Source organism: Lolium perenne, chromosome 2 (genome assembly GCF_019359855.2).
Source record: "Lolium perenne isolate Kyuss_39 chromosome 2, Kyuss_2.0, whole genome shotgun sequence".
In the NCBI taxonomy this organism is placed as follows: Eukaryota; Viridiplantae; Streptophyta; class Magnoliopsida; order Poales; family Poaceae; genus Lolium; species Lolium perenne.
The window spans coordinates 93553383-93566592 of NC_067245.2; the positions used below are offsets into that span (position 1 = coordinate 93553383).

The 13210-nt window shown below is 42.1% G+C and overlaps 2 protein-coding genes across 2 annotated transcripts; both read right to left on the reverse strand.

Moving 5' to 3' along the window:
* Positions 1–2587: 2587 nt before the first annotated feature.
* Positions 2588–3773, reverse strand: LOC127330135 (uncharacterized). The gene has a single exon (XM_051356461.2). It carries the CDS (start codon positions 3504–3506, stop codon positions 2793–2795), a length of 714 nt encoding a protein of 237 aa, XP_051212421.1. The 5' UTR covers positions 3507–3773; the 3' UTR covers positions 2588–2792.
* A 1964-nt stretch (positions 3774–5737) lies between these two features.
* LOC127333280 (rab GTPase-activating protein 22) lies at positions 5738–12156 on the reverse strand. The gene is made up of 11 exons (XM_051359659.2): positions 11701–12156; positions 9669–9764; positions 9433–9536; positions 8504–8763; positions 8302–8424; positions 8136–8224; positions 7909–8014; positions 7717–7814; positions 6730–6990; positions 6198–6281; positions 5738–6033 (listed from the first exon to the last, which is right to left on the reverse strand). The coding sequence occupies exons 1-11, from the start codon at positions 11800–11802 to the stop codon at positions 6013–6015; spliced, it is 1344 nt and encodes a 447-aa protein (XP_051215619.1). The 5' UTR covers positions 11803–12156; the 3' UTR covers positions 5738–6012.
* Between the last annotated feature and the right edge of the window lie 1054 nt (positions 12157–13210).

Genomic DNA, 13210 nt, shown 5'->3' on the forward strand with positions numbered 1-13210 from the left:
TACCTCCGTCTCAAAAAAAGCTTCTCCACGTTCTTGATGTGTCCATGTACATCTGTATGTATGATTTGAATTCTATCCCAACTTGATTGGGAAGATATTGATATGTATTTGATCCGGGAGGCTGGTACATGCTTTCACTTTTGGGATCCCTTCACTTTTATAAAATATTCATGCATGCCAAAATTATCGTGCGCATTACTTAGCACAACTAGGAAATTGTACGCCAAAATACAGTGCTTAGAGCCACAACAAAATACAGTGGTTAGAGCCATCTACTGAATAACAATTCTATACTAAATCGTCTACCAGAACCACATAACTGCTAGGACAGGGATGGCACCTAATAAAACTGCCCAGATGAATCTACTTTTCTCCTCTCCCATCACTTGAAGTTCATGTTCTAGATTTTCTACCACTTGATCAAATACGGCAAGATCTGTCTCAACTCTCAACTTCTCCTTGCGAATAAGCTCTGAATTCTTCTTTTCTTCCTCCACAGTACGCTTCAGCTCGAATATCATCAGGTTTTTACGGGCCAATTCATCACCTAAATTAGCCACCTTCTCCTCCAAATCCATCCTCTGGCTACACCACTGGGTTGATTCATCTTGGTATGCAATGTACCATGGATCATCGGCTTCCCTGGCTAACTGTAACAATAATGGAAAAAAGAACAACTGAAATCACTCCAACAGGCCATGGCGGCACTTCAAATTCAACGGTAGTACAGAGAGCTGAAGCTAGATACCTGCACTTCCGACGAGGTAGGAGAAGTAGAACGTGGCCACGACATGATCGAATCCCCACCCTCGCCGGTGTACCCGCTACGACCAGACATTGAGGACTATTTCGCACCTGCAAACTCCAATAAATTACGGGAACCGAATCGATTAGGGGGGCGGGGGAGGCAGAAGCGGAGGTCTTACCAAGCTATACTACCAATTGGTGCGCGGAATAAATCCCGGTCGTCGTGGGCGGCGGATCTGCTTGCGGTGGACTTTCCTGCGGTGGGTACAATGCGTGCGGACGAAACAAGTGCTGGAGCCGTGGTTGACGTGCAGCGCCGCAGTCCGTCCGACGCCGCCGGGGGACAGAGCCGGCGGCGCGACGAGGCGCCGGCGATGGCTGCTCCGTCCGACGGTGGGGAACGAGCTGCCAGCGGTTCTCCGGTGACTAATGATGGGTCTAGCTTAAGAATAATTAATTAGCGAACTTGTTGCTTCTCTCTATGATATTCTCTAAATAAATAGACGACCCCACTGGTCATTGGCTGCGGCAGCCCCACAGAGCGGCAATAGATGTCTTTTCCTAAAAAATAGACGACCCCACTGGTCATTGGCTGCGGAGGCCCCACAGAGCCGCAATATATGATCTTCTCTAAATAAATAGACGACCCCACTAGTCATTGGCTGCGGAGGCCCCACAGAGCGGCAATATATGTCTTTTCCTGAAAAATAGACGACCCCACTGGTCATTGGCTGCGGAGGCCCCATAGAGCGGCAATATATGATTTTCTCTAAATAAATAGACGACCCCACTGGTCATTGGCTGTGGCAGCCCCATAGAGCGGCAATATATGTCTTTTCCTGAAAAATATACGACCCCACTGGTCATTGGCTGCAGCAGCCCTATAGAGCGGCCCCATTTGTCATTGGCTGCACCGCGTATAAAATCATGAAATAAAACGGCCCACACGTCAGCGATAGATGATGGCTGCTCCGACGTGTCTCCTGACCCTACCCGTCAGCACGAGACGGTCAGGGAGGAGCTGCCCCTGTGCAGCCCCACCCGGTCAGACTAACGGTCAAGGCCTCTGACCTGACGGCTACCGGCCGTTCCAGCACTTGTGCGTGTTTCAAACTAGAGGAGGGGAAAACTGAGGAAAAACTAAGGGGCTGGGGAAAACTGAGTACAACTAACGAACCAGGGGCACGAAAATAGAAATCCCAAAAAGATATGGGAGTCAATTACGAGCAGATTGCTAGATTGTGAATTAGTAATGAGAATAATTAATGGTGCAAAATAGTATTTCATCTGGTGTCATTTGGAATATGTGGAAGATGAGAAATGAACTACAGTACATTTTAAACGTCTGACATGTACTCGTTTTCAGGTTATTTGGAAGAGGACAACCAGGCTTTTCAAGAAATGGATGCCGCTGTGCAAAGAAAGATAGCGGTCGGCGATTGGGAGATGGTACCTGGATCGGTTGGCACTAAAAAAGAGGAGGATATGCCATGATGATGGTCGGTCCTGGGACTTCGGAGGCTCGTGGTGAAATCAAACTGAAGATGTGTGAAGAAAAAGGAAAACATGAAGATATGATAGCCTCAAGAGGAAAAAAGCGTGATGGAAAATAAAGAGCAACGACATTTGTTTGGTGTAGCTAATCTCGAGTGTTTCATGTTGGCTGTCAAAAATCTATGCGTTTTATGGATGGAGTGGCTTTGCTTGAAGTGTAAGTTACGGCCTCTTGAGAGGGGTTGTGAGCATGGGCTAGCTGAAGAAACCTGACATTGTAGTTTCATTTCAGTTGAAATGGAGCTGGGCGGGAGCGTCTTTAATCTGAAAAGAAGTTATAGGGAGTGAAGGCTCCGATACATATTTCTTGAGTCTCCAATACTTAATGGGCATTTTCGCTAGACTTGCTCTAAACCTTGGAAATAAAGGTATGGAAAGGTAAACATTACTACTGCTTTTGATCTGGGTTACATAAATTTCACAATGGGATGATGCCAAGAAGGCAAGAACACAACCGATCCAAGAAGCACCACTACATGAACCGGGACCAGCTAGCCTCCATACTTGGCCTTGTAGTCCCTCCAGAGCTCCTGCACGGGCTTACCCATAATCTGCAGGAAGTCGTCGTCGCTGTACCCGTCCTTGAGCCTCTCGTTGAGCGCCGCCACGAACCCCGGCCTCAGCTCGTCGCAGTAGTCGAGGAACCACGCCGTGGTGGAATAGCTCTCGTCCCAGCTGCTCCCCTGCCCCGGCTGCACCCAGTACGGCGCCGCGTAGCCTGCACGGAGGCGGACGAAGTCGGCGACCCCCTCGTAGACCCACGAGTGGGCCGAGCTCGTGTCCTGCTGCCCCCACTGCCACACGTGCGTCACCTCGTGGTACAGCAGCCCCGTCACCAGCGTCCTCACCTCGCCGCCGTCGCCGGTGATGTTGTTGACGTACCCCGCGTTCAGCGTGATGCTGCTCTCGCTGTCGCGCTCGAAGGCCAGGATGTTGGAGTTCACGAAGTTGACGACGAGCTTCACGCGGTCGTCCACGGCGGGCCTCCGGTCCGCGGGCAACGACTGGTTGAAGATCTTCCAGACGAAGCAGGAGGCCTCCGCCAGGACCTGCTCCGCGAGGCCCACGCCGTACTCCCGGTCAAAGCGCTGCCCGCCGGGGGTCGTCGTCGCGTTGTTCGTCACCTCGAACCTTAGCCCGGCAGCCGTCGCGGCGAGGCCGGCGACCGCGAGTAAGGAAGCCAACACTCTCGTGGAGAGCTGCATGCTTTAATTCTTTACTAGCTAGTTCGTGTCTGAGTGAGTGGATTAGTGCTCGATCGGCCTCAAATTTATAGCTAGACAGATCCTTCACTAGTGACAACCAGGGACAACGCCTAGCCGGCAGATTTCCCTGATACTAGATAGAATCCTCAGTTAAGAAGGTTCAGTAGTGAGTAGTGACAAGGAACACTTCTCATCAGCAGCTCCTTAATTAATATATCTGCTGCTTGCAGTCAGCACATCTGTCATGGGGTCGTCACTCTGTCCTGCATTTGTACTTTGTAGTAGTATTTGCTCTTGCCAGCACCCAATGCAATGCACCGGCTACAGCCGGCGCCGGGAGAAAAATGCTACTCCGTATGAGACTAGGTCTTTCCATACCGCCGCACAACGAAATTTCTAATTAGCGTACAGGCGCGGTTAATACCTAATGGTGCAAATTTGCTAGCTGGAAAACCTGAAATTGAATTCGAAAATAAGGGAAAAAATCTATACAGTACAAAACCATTTGCGATAGAAAAACCAAAATAAAAAAAAGGAAAGAAACAAAAGAAAATGAGAGAACCAGGAAAGAAGGAACAAAACATGCGAACATGAAAAGAAAACACCTGAAGAAACGAACAAAATGCACACAAAAAAAAGTCAAGGAAATAAATCACCAAGAAAATGTAGAAACTGGGGAGTACAGTCAGGATCAGTGCCGTGAAAAACCCGTGAGCCGGGTTTACAGGCCTGCTCAATTTAAGGTAAGCTGGCCTTGCGGGTCCAGCAAGAAGAGCAAAGAAGAAATTGACATGGTCCAAGTGCAATTGTTTTCTTTTAAGAAACAAGCAATGGGCATATGTTGTTGCTACACAAATAATTGGAAACTTTAAGGATTAATTTATTTAGAATTCAAAAAACAAGTAATTGTTTTTCAGAAACAAGTACATGTGCCCACAATAGAAGACCCGTCGGAGCTCGCCTTGCCCAACCCACCGCCGGCCACATTGGCCAGGTGAGGCCGAAGCATGGAGCGCTAAAGCTAGGGTTTGGGCCCTTTAGGATCGCCTGCACGTGCAACCTGTGAGGGGAAGGGAAAGCTTCAAAAAAATTGAGGTCCACTTAGAATCACTGCCGGCGACGAAGAGCGAGCCGGATTTATGGGCCTGCTCAATTTAAACTAAGCTGACATTGTCGGTCTAGCAAGAAGAGCAAAGAAGAAACTGTCCTGGGCCACGTGTAATTATTTTTTTTTCATAAGCAAAAAATGGGCATTCCCGTCAATTTCTTCTTTGCTCTTCAAGTGCAATTGTTTTCTTTTAAGAAACAAGCAATGGGCATTTTACAGGTAGAGGCAAAGAAAACCTAATTACAAGGGAAAAAACAAAGGAAACTTCAAGGATATGATTCAGAATTCAGAAACAAGTAACATGCAGTACAATGTGCCACAGTGTTAGTATGCACATTTGATATTTTGAGACACACTGCATTCCGTCAACTGTATGCAATGAGAACTTGCTAGGCGAGTATAATTAGGTAATTGATCATCTTGGCCTTGCCTATTTGCGAATTTGCTGTTGTTCCTATGAACTATAGAGACTATGATTTATGTCCCCATTTGAGAAGTGTCAGCAATGATGGGAAGATGTTTAATTGCTGAAATATTCCATGCCTTATGGCTCATCGTTAGCTTGTAAATCCTTGAGAAAACAAACTTTTATTTCCGTTTCGTATTTCTCACTTGACAAAGAATATCCCCAGGGACAAATGGATATTCGTGCTTATCGCAATAAAAGCCTAATTTTTTTTATTTTGAAGGAATTATATTTATTTTTTGTTTTTGTTTCCTTGATGTAACTATTTCCTTTTTGTGTGAACTCTTATGTACGGTAACTTCCATAGATTGGGAAATCGACAAACTAAAGTTGACTGAGATGGAGCAGCACCCAAACCACAGTATGCAGGTGCAAATTATTTTAGTTATTTGGGGAAAAAAACTAAGGGTTTTTAAATTGAGCAAACTACCTTTGTTGAGAAAGTAACGGACACCAAAACCATCTGCCACTGTAAAATGAGTGTTGCTTTAGTGAGATGGACATTGTTTCATTTTATTTCCTCATTTATTCTGACCACGCAAATGAAGAATATGACTAGATCGACTGATACATCTTGTAATCTTGTTGCCTCATTCCATTGACTTTTGAGACAGAGGTCTTGAAACAGAGTTTCGTGGCTCCGACATTCTTGCCAGGTGATTCTCAACATGCAGCACATTTCAACTTGAATTGAAATTAATAAGTATGCAAGGAAGGCTATACCCACACCGCCATGTCTGTACAAGCGAATGAACTTGTGGGGGAGACAGAAAGCACGGTATCATTACATACAAAGGTTGTGCTTATCTTTTATCCGGGGCCATCTTCTAATGATGACCCCTGTGAGAACCTTCACTCACAATTTCTGTGCTATGCTCGTGTATGTGTAGATTCAAGAATCCGTCAGTGGAAGCATATGTTCCGGTACATTTTTAGGTTTTCTTTGCCTCTACCTGTAAAATGAACAAAGCACAACATTCAGTTGACAACATATATATTGTCTTGTTCTTGTATATAGTCTTGTAGTTATGAAGCGGGCATCTTCAAATTAGTGCTTTATATAATTATAAACCTATTCAGTTTGTTTTCAAGGAGAGTGAGAAGGTTAGCTACTAACCTTCTTGAGATATTTCTTGTGAAGTTTCAGAGCTCCAGCACAAGCTTTTTTCGCATCTAAATTCCCATTTACATCATTCAATATCTGAAAGGAAACCAATGCAGGAGGTAAGTTGCAGATGCAGAAGGCGTGCATATATGCATATGAGCCTACACAATACAAGCTACTAGCACAGGATTGGTTTTGATTTGAATTTCGGAGTTGTTCTTAACATCAGCTTTATTTTAACTTGACGGGAAGTTCGAGCCAATGAGAAGTTACTTACTCCCTCCGTCTCAGTTTACTAGTCTTCCCCGTATCCCTAGGTTGCTAATTTAACCTATATAATTTAAATTATGTAATGCAAAATTTATATCATTAGAAAATAGAACATCTAAACTTTATAATGATATAATTTTTATAACATATAACTAATGCTAATTTGATCAAATTTGCGACCTAGGGATATGCGCACGCCTAATAAACTGTGAAAGAGGGAGTATAATTGATTGGGCATTTCAAAAAGAAAGGAAAGTCAGGGTTTGGTCCCTACCCTAATAAGATCATCCAGTCCTCTAGCCTCTTGTAATAATTTTTCTCTTTTTTCCTTGAGCACACTTGCAACCATGAAAACTGAAATGGGAACTGGACCATCAGTTTCCTCTGGGGCATTCTTTGTATCCTTGTTCTTATCCCACTTGGCAAAATGGCGTACTCCTCTCAATTTTGACTTGGATACTTTCTTTTGTGCACCGCTTGCTTCTTCACAAGCTGCAAAGAAGATATCGGGATCGTATTCCAGAGCCCACATCATCTGTTGATTGGATTTCAAAAACAAATAAGAGAATCAGAAGCAACAAACAGAAATTTATTTCAATATTGCCAATACAAAATAAATATGAGTGCTTAATTGTTTTTTGAGAAATAGTTTCATGCAAGCACACAAACCACCATAAAGGTCTCCACCAAGCTGATCCATGTATAAGAACTAATGGAACACATATTTGACTAAAGTACTTTCAGTAAAGGAGAGATACCAAATGTGACCTGACCTTACACTGGACGCATGCAAACCCTTTTAGTTTAAGAACCAAATAAGAATGGAAGATTACAAAACAAGTTGTACACGGTGTAGTTTTATATTGGCTAAACTAATGTGTACTATTGAAGCTCCAGTTCCATCTTTGTTGAGTGTAATCAAAATGGGAAAAAACCAAAAATTAGAAATGAAAGGAAAAACTGAAAAAGACAAAGTTTATTATTCACAGAAAAAAAAATCTCTTTTGTTTTTCCTAAGTCGTTATAAGTTGGATGTTTTAATATATAAAAAATACAGAATTGGCATGTCGATTTGTTACCTAAACCAAAGGATTTGTGTGATTCCTCTCAGGGTAACTTCCCACTAGGTATTTCCCATTGAATAAAGCAGTATGACTTATAAAAAATTATAACAAACATCAATCAGAAGAATGAGATGTCAAAGTCGATTGTCTGGTTCTGGTAATATTAATCATATTATATTTTTACGGTAACATCGTACCTCCCAGAGGTACAAGGAGTCTCCAAATGAGACTTCACGTCGAAATAGTACCATGAACATACGGAATGCAAAAAGATAGTCACCTCCACCAAGTGTTTCTGTGTTCAGGAGTCAGACAACATTACAAAGCTGTGGGAAAATTGGACAAGAATATTGACTGTTCGACAAAACGGTTGGTCTTGAAATTTATACCTAGGTGATCATGTAGCTTTGGGTCCAGCACCTGAATAATAGATGCAAGGTGTTGAAGTTGATTAGCCACACCAACTGATTGGTCTGTGCATCTGAAATTTCCTCGCTTTAATATCGAATATCAGATAGTCAGAAGGATGTCAACGATAAAAGAAAGCACATATCCAGCAGGAACAAATGTTATAATTAAAACAAAGATATTAAAAATCATGGAAGGCAAGGCATACCAATCTACGCATCAATTTCTCAAAGCACCAAAACGCATCTGCTTCATCATTGAGTAGCACTATCATTGGTGAGCATAAATCGCTCATCCCTGTGAGACATAAAAGCTACAGTGTAAGCTTATCTGTAAGTTAAGTAAGTTTCATCTGCGAGTCATATGTAGCCCACCTTGACAGTAACCAACATCTTTGTCAATCCAAGCATAAACAGCCAAAATATCCCATAACTTGGAAAGATTTTCCTTGTTCTCATAAAATACCATGGTACGGTCAGTACGTAGCACGTCAAGTCCTATTATCATTTCAAATTTCATTAGGAATGAGGTGAAAAGAGAAGTAGTAGAGAAACAGAATGTAGGGTTAAACTGTACCAATTTGATGCAGTGTAAGCTTCCAGTCAATAATTTGTTTATCGGTAATACGGTTTGCAGACTCATCAACTTCAATTCCATTGTTGCTGCTAGTTGAAGTGCCGTCTGAAGTATTTTGGTTGGAAGTAGCCTCGAGTAAAACTAAAGGATCTTTAATAGGTCTGCCATCCTCAGTGATTAGTGGTGCTGTGATAACTTTACCACTACCAACATGAGAATCCATCTCTCGGCAATCTTCCTTCCATCTAGCATATTGTAGTCTGCGTAATTCATCAGGTACAAACACATCAGATTAAGTGGATCGTGTTCTATTTACAACTGAAGATCATTAAATAAAATTATTAGATACATGGGAAACAGAAGTGTAATGCTTGCATATTACAATAGCCACCACATGGTTACCACTTAAGGGTAGTAGGGACCTAATCATGTTCACCAACCCAAATGACATGCTCCTGATGATACCCATAAATGCCTCCTTTTGATTATTGTCTAAGCTTATAATGAATGTGTTTCCAAGGCGATGCCCCTTTTCTGGTCAAGGTATATTAAGTAGGGGACACAAAAATTACAAGAGCATGACTGATGTAAATAGGGATTAACTGCATGCTTACTATTTATTTAAATTATAGTCTGACAAAATCCAGCTCGTAGTGTGTGAATAAGTAATAAAGTGAGAGTTGCATGCAAATATGATAAATATAAAAGTAGTACTTGAGATTGGATGCATCATACTATGTATTAGAGAAATTTAAAAAAATGAAATTTATGGCCTAATATGAATGTTCGCACGTGAACGATCTTGGCGAAAATGTTGGATCAGAAGCTAATGATAATGTGAGCAGACAACTGTATATAGTTGACATTACTCTTGAAGGTACCGAGGAGTAGAGAAATTGCACACCAGATGCTCTTAGGAAGGCAAGTACCTTCTTATTTGCCTGATCTCTTCTCTCTCATCAAAGGTACTCCTGGGATCATAACAGCCAAGCAAGAACTCCCAAACCTCTCCCCTGACTGTCGGGTGAACACCCTAAACAAACAATAACCATTCATAATCTTTAGAATATTAATCTTAAACAAGCATAATTCATATAGGAAACAACTCTAGAATAATGAGCATATTTGGAAACTGCAAAAAATCTACAAATTCTAGGAATCTTACTCCTTTTTGTATCCGGCTTAGGACTGAGGCAATGTCAAGACAGCCATCAGGGTTAAATGCAGCCTGCCATTTCCGAACACTTAGTGTTTTTCCAGCCTGGAATAAAAATTAGGAAATATAAAGTTGCTCAGAACAAGAAAGGAATGTACTGTCTACACATCAGATACAAGCATGGCATCAACACCATTGCAGATCGTAATAGTAGGTTCTTTAGTGCACTCCAGAGATCTAAAAAACAGAAAACACATTATAAAGCACATCGCCGGCCTGATTCGCAACCACCTACTTGAAAGTTAGTAAAATTGAGTTTAAAGTGCATAGAAGGAAATTAAAAAAAGAGTTTCCAAGACACCTTATTAGAATACAGAAGCTTCATTACCCATGGGCCCTGGCCTCCGCGTAAAAGATGCGTATGTCCTTAGTTATTACAAATCCCAAATTTAGCCTAATTAAAAAGTTAGATAGACTACATAAATTACCATGACAAGTGTAAATCAACTCCCTTTCTCTATGAACAATCAACCCTGCTCCCACTTCATTTCTCTAACTGTTCCATAAATTGCACTCATTCCATCTCCAAAGTAGGATGGATGTATGGCAAGAAAAAATATACAACGCATATTCATTACTTCAAGTTCAGTGAGTTAACTACGGTGGTAGAAGTAAGGTACAAAACAGATATGACCATAATTGAATGGTCCAAATTAGTTAATTTGTTAGCTGCTATGCTTGGAAACCAAAAATGAGATGCTTCTGACTAGTATACCAGCAAAAAGACATAAAGGTTCATCGCTGTTGCCGACATTGATATGTATGTAATAGACTAATCACATCCATGAACATTAAAATACAGGTTAATTCGTAAATTTGTAGTTACAATACAAATACATCATGAAGATAATCATTCTGGCTAATTTATCGTGGACTGAAAATTTCTTGTCTTTCAGTTACCTCAACTTTCATGGTATAAGCAGAGAAATGCATTCTGACAGTTTACAATTTATTAAAACTGGTAGTCATGTATGTGAATACACATATGCCCACTGTACATTACATGTTGAGGAAAAGGACCACTAGCGCACCTCCAAATTTTTTCTTCTAACATTAAACATTTACGTTATTAAATTGTAGAATACACAATGAATTAGCTCTGGTATTAAATAAATTGTTAGATTCATCAGAACTATGAAATCTATAAAACACATGACAGTTCAAAAGTATCATGGTAATCACAAATTACATGAATTGTGCTGAGAAATATTACAAGAAATCGACCAACCGTCATGTCCTCAACTATTCAAATAGCCCCATTTTTTAAAGCTGAAATCTGTAGGGGAGACCCGACAATAAATTTTATTAAAAGAAAAAATACTATGTACAAATAGCCTCATTAATGAGAAAATGGTGTTGCATCTGAAGAATTTATGAGTTAGGGTGCAATTATGACTAAATTTGCATGGGTCAACCTAAATTTGTGAGCCACTGGAGCTGCACAGAGAGTTCAGATTGTTCAGATTCCGTGAACTCGTACCTTTTAGATTGGTATAGCTACATATTTTACTGAAATTACTACCCACTGTTCGGTTCACCAAATATAGAATGAATTTTTATACTATCTTATAATGTAAAAAACCGGTAACCACGGTATTTCGTTTGGTAACCAAATCCCTGACTGTTTATGTTGCAATGTGGTGAATTTTGATTATAAATGCAGTTCAACCTGTCATTTGTAACACATTAGCAATCTACAAAATAAAATCACTCCAAAATTATACCATAGGTGCAAAATATACTAGTATTGTACTAATCCGGCCATAGATTCTCCATATTTTAATTCATATAATGTTCTTACTCAAGAGTCAACAATATGTCTTCATTTTTGTTGACCTTATTGATATTATATTGTCCATATTCGATTGCCATGGAAAATTCATTTTTTTTTCTAGAACCACTAAATTATGGTGCGGATGGTTGCCCAACCGCCACCAAACTAACAAACACAAAATGAAATAGAAGGAAAACAACAGCAAACCTTGATCTTGAACTTGCTCTTGGGCACATCGTCCGTGCAATCTGAGCGGACCTCGTAGTACGAATCCGCGGGCGTCCCGCTGCTGATTCCCCACTTGATCATTTTCCAAGTCAATCAAGAACGCACCAACAGCAGGGACCCGAGCAAGAAGCAACCTATCAGGGAGGGGGCCTCTATTTGACCTCAAGAACCAAGAAATGCCAAAAGCGACCACAAAGAGAGAATTGTATCAAGCGCAATGGAGCCGATCCCCCCCTTGGACCTTCTCCTCCTGAAACGAAGGATGCGAGTGGAATCGCAGGAGGAGGGGAGGTTAAGGGGGGACGAGGTCAGGGAATATCGGGAAGGCCTAGTGGGGTTAAATTAGAGAGGTCGCGGGCGAGGGGCGTGGGAGGACGAGGACGACCGGTTCCAGGCCGCTGCCCCGCTCGAGCTTGCCGTCTTCCCCGGGCATCTTTGCCCATCTTGGTCTTAGTTTTCATGGTCGGAAATGGAGAGCGACGCTTTGCTCTTCGCACAAGAAGAGTTCGCTGATGCGACAGTTTTAGGATTTGATTACCTGATTGCGTTTTTTTGGCTTGGACGTGCTGGATCTAATGGTTGGATTTACTTTGAGCTGGAGTCAATGGCTGGATTAGCTTGACCTTAGTCAAATTTTGGATTAGGCCCAGTCAAACGTCGCACTTTCATAAGTGGGTAATATGCATTTAGATATTGAGCTCCTTTTCTTCTTCTTCACCTACAAACAAACAAAAAAAACAAAAAAAATTGTTTGTCATGGTAAAATGTTTGTCATCATCGTTGATAAGAAAGCTATGCATCCGGTGCTTTTATGTATCCTATGCATCCATCTGTCCTTGGCCCTTAGATTGAAATCGCACGCACGGCAATACAATTCTGGCTAATTTGCATTTACCCGCCCGCCTGAATACCCAAGTCTTGTGATAACCGCCCAACTAGCGTTTATGTTCCTGGTACGAGATTGGAATATGGAATAGATCGATCTTGTACAACACACTGATCAGATCCATCCTATACACCAGAGCAGATCAAATTCTATGCTAAACTCATCATGCTGACCGACCGAGGATCATGACGCACAAACGAGGCGGCCAGCCGGCGGCGGCTGCCGGCGACCACAAAACACGGCTTGCAGCGGCGGCGGAGAATCGGAGACCACTGGCAGCAGGTGGCCGCAATCGACCACACACAGCGCATGCGGCCGGTGACGACCAAGCATGGCTCGTGAAGAGATCGTAACATCATGGATATATGGAACCTCACATGTTATCTGCAGGCTGCAGCTAATTAGAATTAGTACTTTTTTAGATGAATTAGAATTAGTACTTTGGGCATACGACAATATTCCGGCCAGTCGCCATCGTTATGAGGCCTTGGGATCTTCGTTCCAACACGGCAGCCGCTGCAATATGGTTGTGTGGTCGCCGCCGGGAGGGGATGGCATGATCTGCATGATCTTGTTTTTCTGATATACAGCAACGTCGGGAGG